The 21,191-nt window shown below is 40.7% G+C and overlaps 1 protein-coding gene across 8 annotated transcripts in view; it reads left to right on the plus strand.

The window, feature by feature from the left end:
* The window catches only part of ZNF521 (zinc finger protein 521), a 232,445-nt gene that overhangs the window by 198,326 nt on the left and 12,928 nt on the right, over positions 1 to 21,191 (plus strand). For all 8 annotated transcript variants that reach the window (XM_074899058.1, XM_074899050.1, XM_074899051.1 and 5 more), the window contains 2 exons: positions 3,636 to 3,767; positions 6,451 to 6,566. In XM_074899058.1, coding sequence (XP_074755159.1) covers positions 3,636 to 3,767; positions 6,451 to 6,566 — 248 coding nt within the window. The remainder of the gene's footprint in view (positions 1 to 3,635; positions 3,768 to 6,450; positions 6,567 to 21,191) is intronic.

Consider the following 21,191-nt stretch of genomic DNA (forward strand, 5'->3'; position numbering starts at 1 on the left):
AATGTAGTCATATTTTAAATGCGGTCTTTAGAACTAGAAGACTAAAAACATTTTATTTTTAAGAGAAAGCTTAGATTCTGCACAAATTGATGTCTCTTGCCTGGGGAAGTTTCCTATCTGCCCCAGGCAAGTGGGTGAGGGGATTTTTCAAACCCTGTTTATAAGCCTTTAGGAAAATAGGATTTGCAACATACAATAATCAAAGTGGTTTTGATGTTTGTGACCAGGAGATCGCCTTGAATCTGAGTGATATGGAAAATACAATAGGGTTACATTTAATGGGGTTCAATTCTTCTTGAGCAAGTACAAATACTCTGTAACTAAAATTAGTTTTGCTTCAGCAAATTAGGAGTGCATGCCTTTCCTCCTGCTTTTTCCCCATTAGCTAGGATAATGGAAAGACAAAAAAAGCCTTCCCTGTCTTCTGTACCTCCATATAAAAATATTACTTTTTAGGAAGTCTTTCTCCCTTGGAATGTTTGAAGAACTCCCCGTTCAGTGTTCCCATGCTCAAGAATATTAGCATGGTTCATTTACACTTTGCCAACAGTAACTCTGTGATTTGAGTATTGGCATCGATTATCTTCCACACTTGACATGTGAAAGATCCTGAGATGGAGCTCCCTTTGCTTTGACTGTGTGTATCAGCAGAGTCTGATGAAGAAACTTCACCCTACAGGCTTTCTAGCTCATAATTACCCTTTGTGGGGACTTGCACTGTCTTCAGAACTGTTGGGTAATGACCATGGCAAGGATCTGAATGTAGGAGAAATAATCTGATCACGTGTGGCAGTCTGTACGTTCCTCGCAATTGATTTGCAAGTTCAGGAAAGAAGAGGCATTTATATTTGGTTTGTTGAGCCTTCCTCCTCTTTTCAGTATGCTGTTCTGCAGCTTTACCCATAGCTGTGGGTTGCTGCCTGCTGAGAGAGCACAGCATACAGCCTGCCTCACAGGACGCAGCCATCTCTCTTACATGTACAGACTGATGAGTGCCAGGTTCTTTTCCCTCATATTCCCCTTGACAGTACTTACACAGGCCATACTTCTATCAACAGTAGCAAAAGCAGAACACACTGGAAGATTTTGTCAGTGATGGTGGAAAACACCAAATCCCAGGCAACTCTTGAGAACCCACTAAAATTTCCCCTGCTAGGGAAATAACATATATTTGATAAATGGTTACCTATGAAGAGTTACAAAAGGTGTCACCTACCTGATGAGAAGGTGTCTACTTACCCCTAATCTGCCCCAGAGAGTCTTTTGCAGAGAGTATGTTCAGCCAACAGTACCTGACTACCAGTGTGACTGGCTGGATAGGTCACCTACCTCAGCAGCCTGTGCTCCGCTGCCTCCATACTCCGGTCTTTCCAGAGAGACCATGGTGGTAAAACAGCTAAGATTGACCTGAGCCTTTGTCCGAGTTTGCACTGACAGGCATCCTCAGCAGATCTAAATTGGTGCCTGGTCAGGTGGGCTGGGAATCAAAAGCAGCAAACTTCTTCTGTCTGATGTGGGTAACAGAGATGGGTACCTCAATGCCAGTAGTCTGTGGGCATGGGATTCCCAGGGCTGCTGGCCTTTTTTCAGATGACCCCCAGAACATACCTGCCATTTACACCCCTCTGATAGCTCTTCAGCATGTGGAGGTAGGCAGGAATATAGAACACAGCTTTAATGAAGGATTGGGTAGAGGATGAAGGGAAGTCTGTGTTTTGCGGTGTGAGCACGTGGGCAGTGCTCAGCCATATTTGTCTATACCCGTGGCACCTCTCTGTTGCACCAAGATCAACAGGAATACATGAGAGGTACAAAAATGGCCACATACAATATGTCCATTTTAAAGAGACAAAATTGGGTCCTACACTCCCTTCACAGTTGCTACATGAAAATCATGGTTTTACTGTGAAAGGCAATGGAGATGCCACATATATGACCATTATGAGAGCTAGGTGTTCAGCGAAGAGAGAGCTCCCCAGTTACTGACTGTTGTCAGGGTAGAAATTTTTGTGCTCTATGTATTTTTGCCTGTGTACTCCAAAGGAGACACCCCGCCACACCACCCCAAATCTTTTGGCTTTGTTGATTTTTTGTCTGCTCCTTACTTTCTCATTATAAAGTGCTCTGACACTTCATAGCAAACCATGTGATGGTAGTTTTCGGTACTCCCACTTGCAGAACAGCTGCCATTGCCTGGCTTAGCTTGAACTGTCCAAAGCCCACAAATTCCCACCCAAAGCCCACAAATTCCCACCCTTTGCTAAAGATGCCGTGACTTACTACATTTAGCTTTCAAACTAATGAGACGTGAAAGCTGAGAGCTACCATTGACATTTTTTCAATTCTGATAAGTTACTAAGGATCATTTTGAGAGGACATGTGGCCCCACTCAGATACCCGAGCACTGTGTCATGTTTTCTTTACATTGGTGGGGAGGGTTGTGTGTGGAGTACAAATCGTTGTCTCTGCTTTCACCTTCTACAGCAACTGCCAACTGCAAACGTCCATCATTACGGTCACTAATCACTGCAGGCAGCACTCTGATCGGCAGGAGGTGGGCAGTGTGGCTTTTAAGTGTTTGGGGTGGGCAGGGCACTCTCCTAAGTCACTCCTTTTCACCCAAGAAATGGTAGGGAGCTGTGCCAGTCACCAAGTGTTTTATTCCCGCTTGATTTTTAATAATAAGATACAGTATTTGCCTGAGAGATCAATGCTACTCGTGTAGCACACTGGTGACATACAGAAGGACCTTTTCTAAGCGGCGCTGTGGGAATTGAGGCCTCTGCAGCAGGGCTGGAAGCCACTTCTTACCTAGCAACTGTTTCTAAGTAGGACAGCCGTTGACTGCCCTCATGGCGGAGTGGATGAATCCTGCAGCACCCTCAGGAAGGGAACCTGGTGCCAGGCACCAGCCGGCCTTCGGAGGACAATGGGAGGAAGCGGAGGAACAAGCGGTGGGGAGTGGGAAGGGTTTTAAAGCCACAGGACGTTGACGGGAAAACTGCGTCAGGAGGCACAGGGGGACTTTTCTGAGCTGTTAAGAGGAGAAATGCAAATAAAGGGGAAAAAAATCTAGGATTGTCAGAGAGGGAGCTGGGAAATCCTGCGGCTCGCAAAAGGTTTTGCATGTGCCCCTGGGACTGGAAACATGGAGCAGGAGTGATGTGAGGGTATAAACTACCCTCCCCTCTCACACTGGTTACGAGAAACTCCACGTCAGCCAGAGTGCCAAAAATGCATTTGTTCGCAGTTCTTAGCCGTGTAGATGGGATGATGTGTGATCAGCATTAAATTCCTCACGCGCCATTTTGCAAATGTACTTGGTTGTGATCAGGTAGCTCTGCTAGGAGATGATGTTTCAGGTCCTACTTCCCATTTCCTACTAAAGTCTAATGCTATGCATTCCTGTTTGGTGCTAGTTGTATGTAGAAAATATGTGCTTTTAGTGCCCAGTTAAGCTTTGTACATTCTGAAACCTTCCAGGTAAGAGAACACTTCATCAGCCTGATGCTGAGGGGCATCCAGTTTCCTGAGCTTAGGAAAACAGAAAGTCTCTATACGGATCATGCTGGACTTCCTCTTCGGTAAGGAGCAAGTTGTGGTGAACTTCACTTTTCCTTTGATTTCTCCCGCAGATGAAGGACTGAACCATGAATGCAAACTCTGCAATCAGACGTTCGACTCTCCTGCCAAACTTCAGTGCCACCTGATAGAGCACAGCTTTGAAGGCATGGGGGGCACTTTCAAATGTCCGGTGTGCTTTACAGGTAGGAGGCCATCACTGCTTGTCGCAGTCGTGCCCTTAGCTTGCGCTTGCAGAATTCCACTTACAACTGTGTCATATGCTGGCTTTAGGTCAGGTTTAGGAGGGAACTTTACATTTGTGCTCATTAGTAATATTGATTAAAAATCGTTTAGAAAGCTGAGCTCCTTGGAAGGTCAGGCATCCATCTTTAAGAACTGCATTTCAAGCTCTTCTGTCGGAAGTTTGAGGGTTTTATAATTACAGAAGCGATAGTCTGTTACCTTCCACAGTATCACATTCATTACCTTCACGTTCCAAACTCGCCGAGGTTAAAACCGCCCATAAATTTGTGCTTTAAAGCCACAGATGTTTCATCTAAAACGATATAACTCAGAGCAGAACTTGGCCCCACGGGCAAGGGCTGCCAGGCATAGCCTGTGCAGCAATATTCTCCTCTGATCGGGTAAGAAAGCCTGCTTGCATGTGTTTGTTGGCTTGTGGTGAGAAGAAACACCCTTGTAATGTGCTTTAGAAAGCAAACCATGCTGTCTTGCCACAAGTCAAGTTCTGCTCTCCCCTCACACAAATCCAAGTGTGGAATAATCCTCCCCAAGTCAGTGGTGTTATTCAGTAGTAAAACCCAAGTGAGAAAATAACTTGACCCAGTAGGGCTAAGCACTGCAGTGTTTGGGCCATAATGAGGAACAGAAAAATGCTGTTGTTGGAAATGAAAACACATTAAAAGGATGCCTACAGAGTTGTTGTGAGTTTCTTTAAAGACTTCTTAATAGAACATTTCATAAAATGATAACCTAAAACATAAGCGTTAATATGTAGCTTACATGCCCAATTTTGCTTTACAAGATGAAAATCAAAGATAATCACAAACATGACAAAACACACTTTGGGTATTCTCACATCAATGGCATGTTAATTCTGGAAGCCATTCAAGGTTTCTGTTCTCCATTAATGGGAGTGAAGGATTTTCATTGATAGGCAAATAGACCCTTTAATACCTTCATTTTACTTCTCTTTGTTTGGCAGCTCCCCTCCCAATAAAACTTAAGTGTGCACTACAGAGGAAAATTAAAGTTAAATTTTTCATCTCTCAGATACAGTGGCTGGTGATTATTATTACCTCACTGCGTTCAGGTTTCACACATTTCTGTGGGTTATAAAATTTAAAAAATACATAGTTTGTCTTCACTGCGCAGCTTGTCATATTAATGTGTGTGCATGGATGGTACTGCTGTAAACAGTTTGCCTGTTAGGTGTCTGTGTTCCATAATTCTTTTTTGTTTTTTTAGTTTTATTACTGATTCTATTAATCTTTTTCCTTGTCTTTGTGTACACATTATGACATGATCTTTTTTTAGTGTAATGCTATGGGTCTTTGATTTCCAAGTTTGGGAGAGCTGTAAATGCAATCTAAACAGTTGCATATGTAAGGAGTACCTACTGACGGTTCCCCATGTGAGCAAGATCCCTGATAAAACTAATCCTTTAATGTTTGAGCCAGTAGCCTTGTAAAATGTGTTAAAGAGTATGGAGATAAGTCGATTCCAATCTGTGTGAAACACTTTTTCCTTTTTGCTGATGGGGTAAATAGACACCGAGCATTAATCATAAACAGTGGTGTTTTATTAGCAATATGCCATTAAATTATTTCAGTATGTCTTGCTAGAATCTTAACAAGAAGTAAAAATCACCAATATAAGTTTTATATGGAAAATGGAATTTGATCTTTTTTTTTTTTTTTTTCTCAGGGTAATGAGAAATGTGATTAAAATGTATGACTCAGAAGAACAATATTCTGATGTTTTTTGTTGCCTTGCAATTAGAATAATTTTAATGATTAGGAGTGGAGTCAAAGTCAAATGCCAGCATCTTTAATAAATCCTTTCCCTGCCTATACAGATTAATATTGTAGATGCAAACTTTTTTAGGTCACAGTGCACCAGGCATCCATCAGAAGTCAGTGCTGCCAACCCAAACACTGCCTCTGGCATATACAATTTAATTATTAATAGTATGTCTCCTAGGTAAACTGTTACACAGTCTTAGGGCCTTGTTTTGTAGTCATTAAAATTGAACATGTTTATATTATTGAAACCCTTGCATTCAGTGTGTAGGCAGAGTTGATCTTAAAGTATCCAAAGAGAATTTACCTGCAGTTCTGTTTCACATTTATAGACATTGCCCCAGTGTAGCTGTGGGATATAATTTTTAGCATTAACACATTTAAATACAGAGCTGTTTGTTAGCTTTAACTTTAGGCACACAGAGTAAACAGGACTTTGGCATCTATGCTTTTCAAACCTGTTGGTTGCTAGGAAATCAGTTTTGTGTGTGTTCAATCAAAGTGCAGTAAGCATGAAGAAATAATTCTGCAGATAAAATGGCATTTTTAAATTCTTTAAATTTGAAATCTTCAGTCATTGTCCTGTTAGGGTCTTTTTTTTTTTCTTTTGTTTTCTTTTCTTAAACCAGGCATGTGTTTCAATTCTTTCGTTTTAGAAGAGGGATCCCACTTTGTAGATAGATAGTGTTTGTTGGTACACATTATAGCAACAGTGTAATGTGAAATCAGAGTGCGCCAGCCTAATTTTACTTCTTGGAATTGCTGAGTGTTAATGGGAAATTGTTTATAAAAAACTCTTGCGATATGCAATAATGAAAAGCTTGTTGTTTGTCTAATCTTCCAGTGTTTGTCCAAGCGAACAAGTTGCAGCAGCATATTTTCTCAGCCCATGGACAAGAGGACAAGATCTACGACTGCACACAGTGTCCACAGAAGTTCTTCTTCCAAACAGAGCTGCAGGTACCACACTTGTTACCTGGGGGTTTTAATAGTGTTATGTATTTGATAACCAACTTCAAAGATTTACTTGCTATGACCTCCTCTGATACTTGCTCATCATCAGGATGGGAATGAGGGAAGGACAAGAGAAATTGAAGATGATTCAACCCATGGTGCTTCAAACAGGTGCTGGCAGAAAGCTACCTGGTACAGACCTTAATTTTGGGAGCACCTTTGGATTGTTGCTCTGTAGGTTTTTGCAGCTCAAGATATTCTCGAGGAGAGAGAAATTGGCATCCTATTCTTCTGTTTGGACAGGATTTATCTTAGTTTACCTGGTGTCCATTTACCATAAATAAATTTCTTGGTGGAGAAAAAATAATAATAGGGTCAAATGGATGGTACACTGTCATCTTGTCTGCTGTTCTCAGACTTGTTTACAGTTACTAATGGTAAACAAAAGAAGAGAGAGGAAGAAATAAATGTTGGACAAGATTTGAAAACAATTTTGGATGAAAGGATTATTTAATGTATATAGCAGTCTGCACTGCTTGTCTTGCAATGAGAAGTGGTGGTGTGTTATTGCTGATGTGATGTTACACTTTGGGACAGCAGCAGAACATTGTTTCTAAATTATTTTAGTTTATATTGAAGTATTATGATAGGTTGACAGAGGAGAAATTTTTAGGGTCTCTGATGGTCTGATGGAACAAGAAGTATTTGTATGGTGAGGCTTTTCCTACACTATTGACCATGAGATTTTTGTTTGGAATGAAGAGATTTTTTCAGCACTTCAGGTTTTTCAGTAGGTTTTTTTATAGCATGGACTCCCGTCTCTAAATCCTTTGACTGAGACGTCCACAATTAATTTTGCTTTGGACGAGAACTGGATTTCATCTCATCAATAGAGGCAAAAGGCTAGTGAGGCATATGCACACATATGCCCATTTAGTATTTCACTTACTGAAAGTTTTACACACTGAAAACCTGATATTAATGTTTGGCATGACGATATGAAATATTTCATTGGAAACAAAAGAAATCAGAGCATTTAAACTATGCATTAATTCATTGTATGAGGGATTGGGATTTATGTCAATTGCACTGCATTTTCTTTTTCCTAATTTCTTTCTGCGTGAAAACAATATGGAATAAAGCCTTTCTGATTGCCTTCCCTGCCTCTTTCTTGGCGAACCCCTAGGTCATGGGAGCTCCTCTAGTACCTGCAGTACCATACCTGTAACACTCCTAGGTGCCTGTGCTGTATCTCTCTCCTATTTTCAATAGATCCAGATCAGTTTCATTTACTGTCTGTACCAGGCATTGCATGCAAGCTCTGACCCAAAGTCAAAAAGGAGGACAAGGAAAAGAAAATAAAAAGTTGGACATTTAGGGAAAAAGACACTCGTACATAGTGATGGACAGAAAGACACAAGATTGAGTTTTGAAGTCAGGAAATGGTCTGGGTTGTGTAGAAAATTATTGGTCATGTGAGAAAAATAAAGGAGAAACTGAGTGGAACGAGGAAAGGTCAGAAACTAATTTTGTTGTGTATGTTTCTTTCACAGCATGATTTTTGTGGAATCATTATTTTTTTGGTCAAAATACTTGTTGGTTTTTTTAGTAAAGTGTTTCCAGTAAGGTGAAACAGCTTTTTTGGGAGAAAATACTCAAATATTTTTGGCTTACTGATTTTCACAAATTCTCCTGTTCATCACTGATTAATCAAAATGAGGAAGTAGGGAGAAGTAGGGACATTAGCAGTTTCTGGAAACAAAAAGGAGAGAATGTTAGGGAATAAAGACAAAAGAAAAAAAAAAAGAAGAAGAGATAAGATGAACGTATGCAAAAGACAATTATGGGGGGAAAAAATCAGGAGCAAGAGGGTAGAAATTTGTTTTCATAGCAGAATACAGACTGGATTTTAAAAAAAGCAGAATAGGTAACTGAATTCTAAAGATGCAAAATATACAGAGATCCAGGTGTAGTTGTGACATGTACAGTCACCTCCTTATTAGTCTGTCCCCCCAAAAATATGCTTTTGTTTCAAAATACATGGAGTCCCAAGCAGCTGGCCTCAGCTTTTTTATTCTAATAAAAGCACATGTTTTTTCACTCAAAATTCATCCATGCCCAAGACTGAGAGCAAGATTTTGCTCTCCCTATCTAAGCCTAGTTCATTAAAACTTCAGTATAACTGAGGCACCTGGTTTTCTAGCGAAGAGCACAAAAGGACATTGCTACAGAGAGACAAATTATTCTCTACATTGGCTAGGTGACAATCAGTGTGTTGGTTGTTCCATGCTGCAGAATGCTCTTAATAGACCACATCTCCCTTAGAAACAGCCTCTCCCTGCCTTATCTACACTTGCAAAAAGGAAAAGGTATTCATTTTCTTATTCACTTAATTATTTATGTTTTTTATTTTAATTAACTTGGGTAGCTCCACCCCAGTTGAGAATGCATTATGTTTGAAAAAATGAAGTACCATCATGCCATTTGAATTTATTTGTTGGGATCACTGGCTTCCTGCTCTTACCTCCAGTTATCTACCCAGACTGGTGAAAGGGCAGCAGAGCACTTAGGCAGAGCAGTAGGTACTGACCTTTGGAGTCTCCTTTTGCTGAAAATACATTGATCTTGAGCCCACTCTCATTTAAAACCTATTGTAGGAGGCATCACTTTGTTCAGGCTGTCTACCAGCTGCAGCAGTGGAATCTTTGCAACTAGCCTCTGGGTTATGTTTCTCCATCCTTTCACATTACCATGGTTTGTGTTGGGCTTTGCAGCATAACAGTGTATTTATTCCCTCTACTAGGAACAGCTCCTTGCCTTTAATTTAAACATGCATCTAAATTGCATCTCCCATGCATGAGAGATGCTAATCATCTCAGATTAGAAGCCATGGACAGCACTTCATGGCTGTAGGGCAGAGTAAGAACGTGAACAAGCTAGAGCAGAGCAGAACACAATAGCATAGGTGCCCTATCCACATACATGGTACAGCTGATAATTAAAGGGAATGAATCCAGGGATACAGAAAATAAATGCATTAGAATGAAAACTTGGTGTATGGCCCAATGCGTTTCTTTGCTTATCATTTTTTGATTCCTGTTCTGAGTAGGCTATAGGAACAGAAGAATACACACACACTAAGTTCATCTCACCTTGGGGACGTTACTATCCCCTCATTAACAATTTTCTCAATGCAAAAAACAAGTAGGACTGTCTTTAGAGGTTTCCATTATTCACTCCAGACCCCTGTTAGGAATGCAAGACAATCCCATAGGACCACATTCTGGTAAGAACAGAGAGTAAATGACCAGTCCTGAAAATCAAACCTGCAATGTGTTACTCAACCTTTAAGTTGAAATAATGAGATTTTACAGGAATTTGCTCATTTTTTTACAATCATCTCCATAGCTCATCCTTCTCCTCTAAATGTCTTTGTGCTCCATAGCTATTGAACCAGCTCTTAATTTTTGGACATACTACCTCCATAGAAAGGAAGCAAGTGGAAACCTTCTGTAACAGTTAGAAGTGTATGTTTTAAGACTGTTCCAATTTGCAAATTTTCAAACTTACATGTTCAAAAGGCTATGTGGTGTATTTACACATCTGAAACAGAGCTGAAAAAAGTGTTTATTGTTTAGAGTGGAAAGCTTTTAATAAGACATCCTTAGTACAATAAGGGCTTGTCAGAAATAGGCTTGTAACATTCTTTAAAATCCGAAATATATCCCATCTACATCAGATAAGGAAGCTGCAAGGTAATTTATACGATGACTAGATGTCTCCCAAAAGTTGAAACTCTTCTAACTGAACATCTGAAGTATGACCATACAGTTCTCTGTACAGGGTGGATATAACTAAAATAGTCTTCTCCATCCATCATTCATAATACTGAACTTTTAATTAATAAGGAAGTAAAGAAACTTACTGCTAATTTAACTTAATACTGAATTTTCATTAAATCATGATAAAGTAACTTGTGTCTATTAAAACTTCTCTTTCTTGTCCTTATGCTATTTCCAGTGCCTGTTTCTTTTGCCCTGTCTTTGGACTTAGGCTTAGGTGTTTGAACAGGTGTTTGTGCTTCCCTTGTCTCTGATAAGGAGTAGCCATTCCTTTCCTGGTTCCAGTTCTAGTGTTACTTCCATAGTCAACATATCATGGTGTTTGTGAGGAGGAATGAGATACTCATGGGGTCTTACCCAGAGTGGATGCATTCATTTTAGATATTTTTTTAGATATTACTGGGTCAGAGAGGTAGCAATGTCTGGTAGAATTGCTGAACAGGTTTTATCAGTGATGATAGTTCTGCATATGGTACTAGCCAAGATTACATGACTTCTCAAGACCGTTTTGCCCAGTATAAAAATTATAATCTTTTTGGTGAATTAGAACATTTGCTTAACATTTTGTGACTAATAATTAGTTGCCCCTGGGGTAGTTAATTGTCCCCATTTTACAGACATGAAAAATAGGGCGAGAAATAATTGGATCAGTGGTTGCTTCCCATCCTGTTCAAAAGGGACCTGGCCTCAATGATTCACGCCCTTGCTGCTTCCCGTCTGGACTCCATCAGTGCAGAATACCTGGGCATGAAGCCATCAGCCTGTAGGACGTTCCAGCTAATACAGAGAGCTGCAGCACTGTTCCTCGGTAGCAAAGGAGACCAGGAGCATATTCAACCTGCTCTCTTGCTGATGGCACTGCCTTCCTACATGTTTGTCCAGTTGTCCTCTAAGACTCAGTCCTTAATATTCTTGGTGGACTTGGTCCAGTACATCTCAGAGATCACCTGAGAAGTTCTTCCCAGTCAGTAACAACATGGTAGTTGACAGCCCTGCTTTGTGAGTGCTTTTATCAGAGAGCTGAAGCTTGTTTGCACAGGAGCTAGAGCATTCTTGCAGACTGGCCTGGAAGCATGGAAGACTTCCACAACAGTTAAGTATTACCATGAATATCCTCAATTTATACTTTGAAGAGTAGGGTGCATCTAGAGGTGCCAAAGGCTCCTTTCTCCCAGATAAACACATACCTGCGTGTGGATTTCTAAACCTTCCCCAAAACCCCAATGCACAACAACAGAGCTCTTCCAAAACAAAACACACAGTTCCTTCCCCAGGGAAAGGATGAAAGAAAGAATGAAACACTCATAGCAGATGTTACTCATGTCGCTTAAAACAGCAGGAGAACATTCTTAGCTCCTGGTGCAAGCAGCTGAAGCGGAGCAGGGCAGATGCAGCTTAGAAGAGTCTTCAGAAATTTTATGTAGCTTTATGTATGTCCCTGTCTGGATGTCCTGTTTTAACATTTTCATGCTCTAAGGTTAGTACTGTTGAAACTAATTTTCCAGTTTCTTCCCCATTTCTGTAGAAGTTAAACTTTCCAAAGATCTCTGCATTGTAAAATGCTCCCCAAAATCTCAACATTTTAAAACAGCCTTTAAAATACCCTTCACCCAAGCTGGAGCAGAACTAAGCAAGCTCTAGGCTATTTCAAGAACTATAAGACTTGACTGAGACCTTTAGTGGAGACAGTGGCAAAGCTGGGATTAAAATGCTGTATTCTTTCATTCGGGGGGTCAGCTAGAGAAAACTGCTCATTAACCTGGACTGGGGTTGTCTCCTTGTGGCAGAGGCCTTCTGGGGCCAGCTGGGAAAGAGATTGGTGTGGGAATAGCATCAACTATAGCAGCCATGGCACTGCTACCTCCATATAGGATTGTTTTGCCGAGGCCCCCACAGTAGTTGAGTCTGTGTATCATGTAGGTCCCAACAGTGAACCTTCCATGACAGCAGGGGAAACCATGAATAATTTATACTCTTTACACAAAAACAGGGACAAAACTTTCAAACCTGCAGGTGAAGTTAGATTTTCAAGGATGTTTTCTTCACAAAGAAAAGGCCTCAAAACATTTTTTTAAGTGAAATTGGAGATTAGTTCTGGCATTTTTAGGTCCCCAAACTCTTAGGGTTTGGAGTGGAACATAGATGCTGGCTTTCTAGGCCCCAAAGGCCAGGAGCCAGCAGGGAATAATTTTGTCAGCTCTTCTTTAAAAGAAGCCTACCTGAAATCCAATTAACAATCAAAGCTTTAGGCCAACATTTTCAAACTCAATGGCCTATTTCTGAGAGGGTGCTGAGCACCTCCAGCTGCAGTTAAGGCCAGTGCAAGATGCTGGTGCTGAGTACATCAAGAAATCAGGTCATAAATGCCTGAAGTTAGGAACCTTGATAAAAGCATAGGTGCTGAGCAGCCAGAGCCTCATTTAAGGTTTCAGCAAAATACTTTTGATGCCTAAATACAGTGCCACATTCAGTAATGTTGGCCTTAGTCCTTAGCAGGCAGTCAGGTTGCTTTTGTGAGAGCAAATACCTAGGAGTCAGGAGAGCTCCAGTCGATTGCAAGGTCAAGTCCTAACTTGCTCCCCTTAACCATGTATGCTCTCCATCTCATGAGTGAAGATGATGATAATAATATGTGTGCCAGAGATACTGGGATTGTAATTAATGCTTATGTTTTGAGGGAATTAGATAGAGCTGCATGCATTGCAAGTATTACTAGTTTGAGTGCTATTTTTCCTGAACCCTTACTGTGCTTTCTGTTTCCAGTAGTTATATGGATATTAGCGTACACCAGTATGTGCATTGAGTGTTTTTCCGTGTCTTTCAAGATTTTAAAAAAATCAGACTTGAGACTTCTTTCCCTAGAAAGGAGAATTATTTTCTTTGCAAATTTTCTCAGAAAGGCAATCAAGAGAAGCACGGGTGGAGGCACTCATGCATTAGCTCTTTAAGAACATACCTTCAGAGTGTTTCCCCTGCAAGTCTTTTGATTCAATGTCAAACAAAGTTTAAATACCAAAAAAAAATACTTTGAATTCCCTTCCAGTGCCCCTTCCCTCCTGGGGATTGAGGGGTGTTACGGCCATATTAGGTTTTCATGCAGTAATTCTTTTCTAAATAAGAAATTTCCAGGTTTGGAGCTTGTGAGTTCACCCACCTTTGATTGGCCTATTCAAATGTAAACAGTCCCTGTGGGTACTTCATTAATTCATGAATATTTATAGCACATTGCAAAGACCACCAAGCCCAAAGTGCCAGAGTTTTTCAGGGACCATTCTGATTTCACTAAATAGTGTTTGAAAAGATGGGCTTAGTATTAACAGTTCTTACTTCACCTCCACATACTCCATAATACTTGTAAGTCTACAGACAACAGTCTGCCTGTGAAACCTTCCACACTTTTTCCTGTAAATAAGCAGGAAACAATGTGTTCATAACATGCCTTATACATTCCCTGAGAGAGCATTCCTTAAGTTTCTGGAGCAATTGAATCACATTTATGAGTTTGTTTTTTCCGATGCTTGAGTGATATTATTGATGAAATTACAGAATTAATTGACAAAGACAGTGTGGCAGTTAAGTGATGAATATTGCCTTTAAATACACCATTTTAATCTTGAAAAGAAATTCACACTCAAGGAACAGTAAAATGGCAAAGGATTGGAAGCTAAACATACGGTGAAAGTACTGGGCTACACCCACAAAGTACCTATACAAAAATAAGCAAGGGGGATAGAGTCATACACGAATGTTTATGTGCTTGAATATATATCCCTATTTTGCTTACTCCTTCCTGTTTACGCTCTTGTATACCCAGATTCTTTTTGTAAAATATAGGTATCTATTTTCAAAAAAATCAGTAGCAACAGAAAAGGTGAACCCATACTTTGGATCTATTCTCCTCATTGTCTTGTATGGTCAGTGTTAAATAAATTCTGCAGAATCAGGTAATGTACAGTTCATAATCCTTGTGACTGAAAAATCAGTGTAATGCAAGTATGTTAAATGAAGTTGTTGTCTCCAGTCTGAAAGCAGCATGAATTCATGGCAATGAGAAGATAAGCTCCACTGTTCTTTTTGTTGTCCTGTTGACTCTGAAACATATCAGTGACATCACACGCCAATGTTAACATCATGATTGCTGATTGTTTTAGCAAATGGAACAGGAAGGTGTGCGAGATTTCAGACTAAAGAACCAAATCAGAAGTTGGTGCAGAAAGGAAAATGTACAGAAATGCAGAAGAAGGAAACAAAAGACAAAAGAGTAGAAGAGAAGTAGAAAGGATATTATGGGGCGAAGAAAGAAACAACATAGAAATAATAGTGCTTGGGAAGGCAAACATTTTTCTGCTGAGTGAGGCTGATAATAATGATAAGGCACTTGTAAAAATAAATCATGGTTAATAATAAGGGGAAGTTCAGTTATTACATAAAGGCCAATTTCTACCCTCAGTCTTTGTAGAAACCTCTGTGAACATCAGGGAGTCCTGTTGTAGATTGAGGGCAGGGGAAGCAGTAAATGTATTCCCTGACCCACAAATAATCATTAGAAATGGAATTCTGCCCTTTGCAGAAAATGAGGTTTTATCATCTGTGCCCTGAACGTTTCAGCCTACACCTTGCCATTAGTCAGATCAGTTGGCTCATACACCTGGAGTAAGCAGAAGAAATAAGCACTCTGTTTGCATTTGAATAATTTCCCTGGTAGATCAGTTCAGTTCTCTTAATTATCCATCCATTAATTTGTTGCTAATGTAGTTGATATCGATGACTGATTTTCTGTGCTAAACAGGAAGCACCACTTCTTCATTCTAGGACGCATTCCTTCCTACAACTGCCCTGCTGTTAGCTACCAGTAGCTGCCGTTATATTATCTTTCATCTGGCCCAGAGCTGACAACAGATGGCCATCTCCGGGACTGCCATCAGTGTGACTTTATGAAGCATCCAGCTATGGTGTACTGAGGAGCTTCATGGCCAGTTCTGCAAATCTGCCTCCCTTCCCCCCACCCTGCTGCTGGCCCCCCTTACTCCATCCCCATGAATAAGCTCCTCATTCCTGGCTCCACTCTCCACTGGTCCTGCAGTTTCCCAACGAGTGATGGCACAGCAGTATCACTGAAAGTTTGCCACTTGAGGTCTGCCCCCTCTTCCCTCCAGTGTACTGGCAGGAGGTTGACATGGCCCCCGTGTACCCCAGCATCCTCACCCCTCGTGGTTGCAGTGTACCAAAGCATAGGTAGAGGGGCTCAGTAGCAGCAAACCTGCCACCTCTTCAGCTCTGTAGTCTGAACCCTACCTTCTTCTATCACAGATCTTAGCTCGGTAGCCCCTGCATCTCCTCAAGCTCCAGAGGTTTGGAGAGAGGGGGGATGTTTGTTCTTTGTTTTTTTAATATTTCACAAGACATCCTGCCAAACCAAGATTAAGTATATGAAGTGTGAAGGAAGCTAAAATATCGATTAGAGACCGAAAGTGGAGAAAAGTATAAAATTCACAAGCATCCTGATTCCATTGACACGTTAGATCATTTGGAAAAGCTGTTTCAGTGGGGTGGCTGCCATGCATTTTGGAGAAAGATATATTGTTTGCTCTTGACAGAGTTTTCTAAAGCAAGGTACCTCAGAGCTGAACCCATATTTTAAGAGAAATTCACATTTGTATCCTTTATTGTGATATTTGCAGCAAGTCTACAGCTAGTAACAGTCTCTGCCCTCAAGCTATAAAGGAGTGAGTCTCCATTGTTGGAGAGAGAGCAGCCTTCTGTGTGAAAGGCTGAGATGTGGTAGGCAAGATGAATAGTGCTTAAAAGCAGTGCTTGCGGTGCTGTCATTTAGAACAGGAACACTGAGGATTTAAACGAAAGTGAAAGGCATGGTAAATGAATCCTTTAAAATTGGTCAAATTTTCAGCTGCCTAAAATAACAAGTTTTCTCCATTGATAGGTTCATTGAGTAGGAGGAAAAGTTGGGAGGGGATGAATTCCCCTAGGGAGGAGGTGCAGATAGTTCGTGAAAACAAGGTGTGGTCAGTGATTCATAAAGAGACACATCCAGGAAACTCCAGTAAACAGCAATCTTGGCTCAAAAGTGGTGACTTTCCTTATTTTTCTTTTTCTTTTTTTTTTTTTTAATCTTCTTTTATTTTATTAAAAAAGAAAATTAGCATCATTTCTCCATTTCAAATGTTAGTCAAAAATGCTGCTCAGATGCAGATGGCTACACAACTGGAGCTGTTCATTTCAAAACCCCAACCAGGAGGAACAGCTTTTAGGTTTAGCTTTTCTACCTGTTACTGGGGTCAGGTTCACCATGCTTTGATCAAACTGAATCTGAAATATGATTTTGGGTGGGAAAAGAGTGGCTTTTTGCAGGCTCTCATGATTTTTTTTGAGCTTCCTTTGTGTTCAAAGCTGGAATTGAGTGTCCTCCACCCTGTTAACAAGAGAAGAGAAAAAGAGATGATTCAGTTCTCGTGAACAAACACTGCTGAGTTACACACATTTCTACATGCAGCTTTAGTTGTTGATCTGTATTGTTATAGTCTCATTTTGCAGTGGACTCGCTAGACACAGGCACTGATCATGGGTGTGTAAATCTGCTTAGGGACACTCTGTGTCAGTGAACACCCTGCTTCCCCCCATACTTCGTGTGTATAGATGTGTGCTCTGTAATAGAAAGAACCTGTGCTATTGTTAAGTATTAGTTGTGCATTTTGCTTTGCTTTGCGTTTGTAAAGGTGAAAGGTGATTGTGCAGGAAAATGGAACAGTATATTTGCTGTGAGACAGGCACTAAGAACTCACTCCCATGCTCAGTTATAATTCATGACTCTACTGGTGGGAAGCCCTTATCCCTCTGTGGAGTTAATGCATCTCTACTGTAGCCTGCTGAGAGCACCCTGTGTCCCCTCCCACCATCTGTGCATTCACTTGCGTGCTTTCTCTCTCTCTCTTTACTGTGAGATCTCTTGGTGTTAAAACTGTCAGACTACTACTGCCTGGTAAAGGTGGCTTTATGATGTGTATTAATGTTGAATTGTCATTTAAAGGGTGAGGAGGTAGGATAGGGATATGTTACCATTTGTTTTAAGCTCTTCTTAGAAAATGCTGATGAGCAAATAGACAGAAAGGTAGATTTGTTACTTCAAAGAGCAAACAGCTTTGGACAGTGGATAGAAATTGCCACAATGTAGGGTAAGAGCTATTGATAGCAAATGCATCTTTGTTCCCAAACTGGGCATACTTTGCTGTTTCTTGGTATAGTAGATCTCTGTTTCTCCATGTCAAGATCTGAACCAGTGGCATTGTAAATTGAATAATATTTATTTACCTATCAGATGGCTTAACTGTCAACTGTTTTATTTTCTACAAGTTGATCTCCTCTTTTAGCTGAAAAGCTTTCTTGCAGGCTGCAAGTTAATTGCTTCTATGCTACCTGAGACTTGAAATTCATGTGACCAAGTGCTATAAGCTAGCACAATCTTACTTAAATAGGTAGTGCACAAAGATTTTTTATTATTATTATTGCTGTAAGGCACTGTCAGAAGACCAGTGAGACTGTCTAGCTTTGAAAGAACTGAACTCAGTTCACAGAGGTTTGAGATGATGCTTTATCAACCTGGCACCTTACCGCAATATTAGACTCAGAATACGGTTAAAAGACCATGTACTTGACTGTCACAGCAATATTAATTTGCAGTGTTTCACTGCATGTAATCTTATGTAGTCTGTTGTTTGTATTCCTTTAAAACTTATAAATCAAATCCAGACCTGGAATACCAGTGTATGAACTTAACAGATGTGCTGCCATAAGGGACCTGCTAGGTTATAAACTGCAGAAATGATCTTTTTCTATTTCTGATTCCTGGCTTATTCCAGGGAGATTTAGGAATCACAGAAGTAAGGTGGAAGGTCATGCGTTAGGACAGTAGCACCCACCCAGTGCTTGACGTTGGGTGTAATTGTCAGGAAATCCACCTCTAATCATTTTATTATTCAGTCATAGCATCCTGCCGAAGCTCCTGAGCAAAAGTAGGGCAAGAATGACTTCAGTAGCTCTGTGTCCAGGTTTTCTTACGTGAAAGATCACTTTGAGATGACACAGCTGAGTAGTCAGGCTGAAATCCTAGTTGGTATTTTATTAATTTTGCACCAAGATAAATCCTGAAATTCTGACAAACTCCATGACAGGTGAAATTCCTTCTTGCAGAATCTGCTCAGCAAGAGGCTGCTCATTTCGTTCTGTTCGGAGGCAGGCAACAGGAGGGCAGCTTTATAATCAGCCCTCAAAGGAGCCCCGGCCGCCCCAGAGCCTTGGACTGATTGAATAACTCCTGGGCCTCTTCCCCTAGGCCTCCATCAGCAGGGGTCCTGTGGAAAGCAATCTCCCGCAGACTGGCACTGAAGTGAGCTTTAAACTACTATTTTCTGCTCTCCAGAGGAGCCTGGAGTACTAAAAGATAGATGGACTGCAGATATTTTATGAGAAACTGTCAGAAGAAGAGCAGAGTAAATGTTTTTTTTCTTCCTTCTTTGAGTCACACGCTGCATCACTGTAGAATTTTTCCCAGAATCTTTTACACTGAAAGTTGGAAATTAATTGGTTGCTAACCTTAATTTTCCCTCCTCCCTTTTCTTTTTCTTTTTTTCCCTTCCCTCTTCTTTTTTTCTTTTTTCTTTTTTTTCCTTAAATATTCACTCAGAGGCCCTTTGCTTAACCACAGTTGCAGAAAATCAGTACCATTTGCACTGAAATATTTATAATGACAGAATGAAAAATTGGATTCATTTTCTGGCCTGTAGCCGAACAGTCTGCAACTTTGCGCAGCATTGTTTAGCATCTCTCATTCCTTCCTTTCATTGGGGTCGTTTTCAGACACACACGCACGCGCTGCCTGTGCTTCAGAGGAATGCTTAGCAAAACACAGAGCCATTTTTAATCTCAGCCTTGAGAAAACAACTTGTCTCTAACCTTGCCACCATTTGTGGGGGGAAGCAAAGGGGGGGGGGGGGTCCCCAGGAAGCATGTAGAATCCCTCTTACAGGAGAGATTATAGAAGATGACATGTAGTAATCTGTCCTCTACAGCAAAGCAGCGTACGGCTGGAATTCAGCAAGTTGCTTCTCTGTATTGCAGGGGAGGCAGGGTGGACTTAGCACCAGGCTAGATAGCAGGATCTCTCTAGTAATCCCTGTTCTGCCACCAATTCCCTCGGTGGTCTTGGGAAACTCATTTGCCCACGAAGGAAGATGTTGTCAAAAGCTCCCTTTTGTGAAGGAACACAGACTGTGCCTGTAAAAATGCCCTGTACTTCTTTGCACCTCCAGAAAACAGAGGATGCTGGAACTGTACATATTTACTTCCCTTGCAGCAATGGTGTGAAGGTGAAGTGGTTGATGTTTTCGAAGTGCTTTGAAAATGAAAGTGCAGATCCTCGGGCTCCAATTTGCATCCCCTGCCAGTATAAAAGGTACCTTAGTCAGACAGCCAAGGATTCCCTCAGTATGCAGCAATTCCTGTTTATTTTGCTAGCTGGTTCTGTATCACTCCCTTTTGGTTCTCACAGGTGTGTCTCAGACTCCAGGGATTTTTAATTGATATACCAATCCCATGGGGGCTATTACAAGCTGGCATAAGTTTGGGCAGCCTTATGGACGCTTTAATGTGCACTGAAGACTATAGTGGCCCAAAATTTGAATGTTTAGGCTGCATGGCTTTACAAAAATATACAGTGGGTTTATAGGAATTAGTCTGAAAATGAACACAATTTAACAGAGAATGATGTTTCTGCAGATGTTGGACTGTTGTGTAGAAACTAATAGAGAAATATATCTGTGAAAAGTGGTGATTTCAAAAACCCCTAGAAATTATTCTCTGGTGAGTTCGGTAGACTGTCTTGACAATTGCATTAGTTTCTGGAAAATCCCTGTGGCCAAAATCTTAATCCCTTCTGTGTAAAAAGAGGCACTTTGAGACCATACTAGGTCCCCTAAGGATGTGGGTTGGGTGCAGGGGTCAGGTTCTGCAAGGTGTTGAGAAACTCCTGAGAATGCAGGTGCCAGAAATTGCCTGTCAAGGTCCAAAAATGTCATCTTGCTGGCTTCACCCGTACCAAATTTGCAACATAGCTCTTTAGCTGATAGCAGGTGTATGTGTATAGTACTAAATTCTGATCTCTATTCCGCATCACTCATCTGAGCAGAGTTTTTTTAATTTATTTGGTTTCTTCTGTTAGAGCTTCAAAATGTTGGCTCCCTCTCAGTGGTCTTAGGAGCACAGCCCGAGCAGGTGTGCCTATAAGCAGTAGAAAGGGACGGACATCTGCTGTAAGCATCAGTACAGCTCATTTAACACTGCACGGCATTCTGTGGTTTGTGAGCAAGGCATATTTTTTATCATTCAGAAGTTTCTTACCCACTTGCAGATTTGCCTTTTTACCATGTTCCCCAAGATAGTTTGACAGGTCAGCCTGAAGTGATGAGCGTTCTGACACAAACTGCATTGTGTCTTAGAAATTTTGCCTGCAGTTGTTTTACTGTAGTATTGCTTTGATTTGAAAAGGAACTTTCTACAAAGTGGTGTGTTTTAGGACATAACACAAAAAATTCCAATATTGTGCTGCATGTATTACAGAGATTTTCTGCTTAGTCCTTAGTACTGCTTCCTGATTTTCTTTTTTTTCTTCATGTATGTAAATGGAGAATGGTATAATTTTTGTAATTCTTAACAGTTACTGAGAAGCAAAAATAATAAAGATGAGAAAGAATGTGAGCTTTAATTGCAAACATTGTTT

This window comes from Athene noctua, chromosome 2 (assembly GCF_965140245.1).
Source record: "Athene noctua chromosome 2, bAthNoc1.hap1.1, whole genome shotgun sequence".
Lineage (NCBI taxonomy): Eukaryota > Metazoa > Chordata > Aves > Strigiformes > Strigidae > Athene > Athene noctua.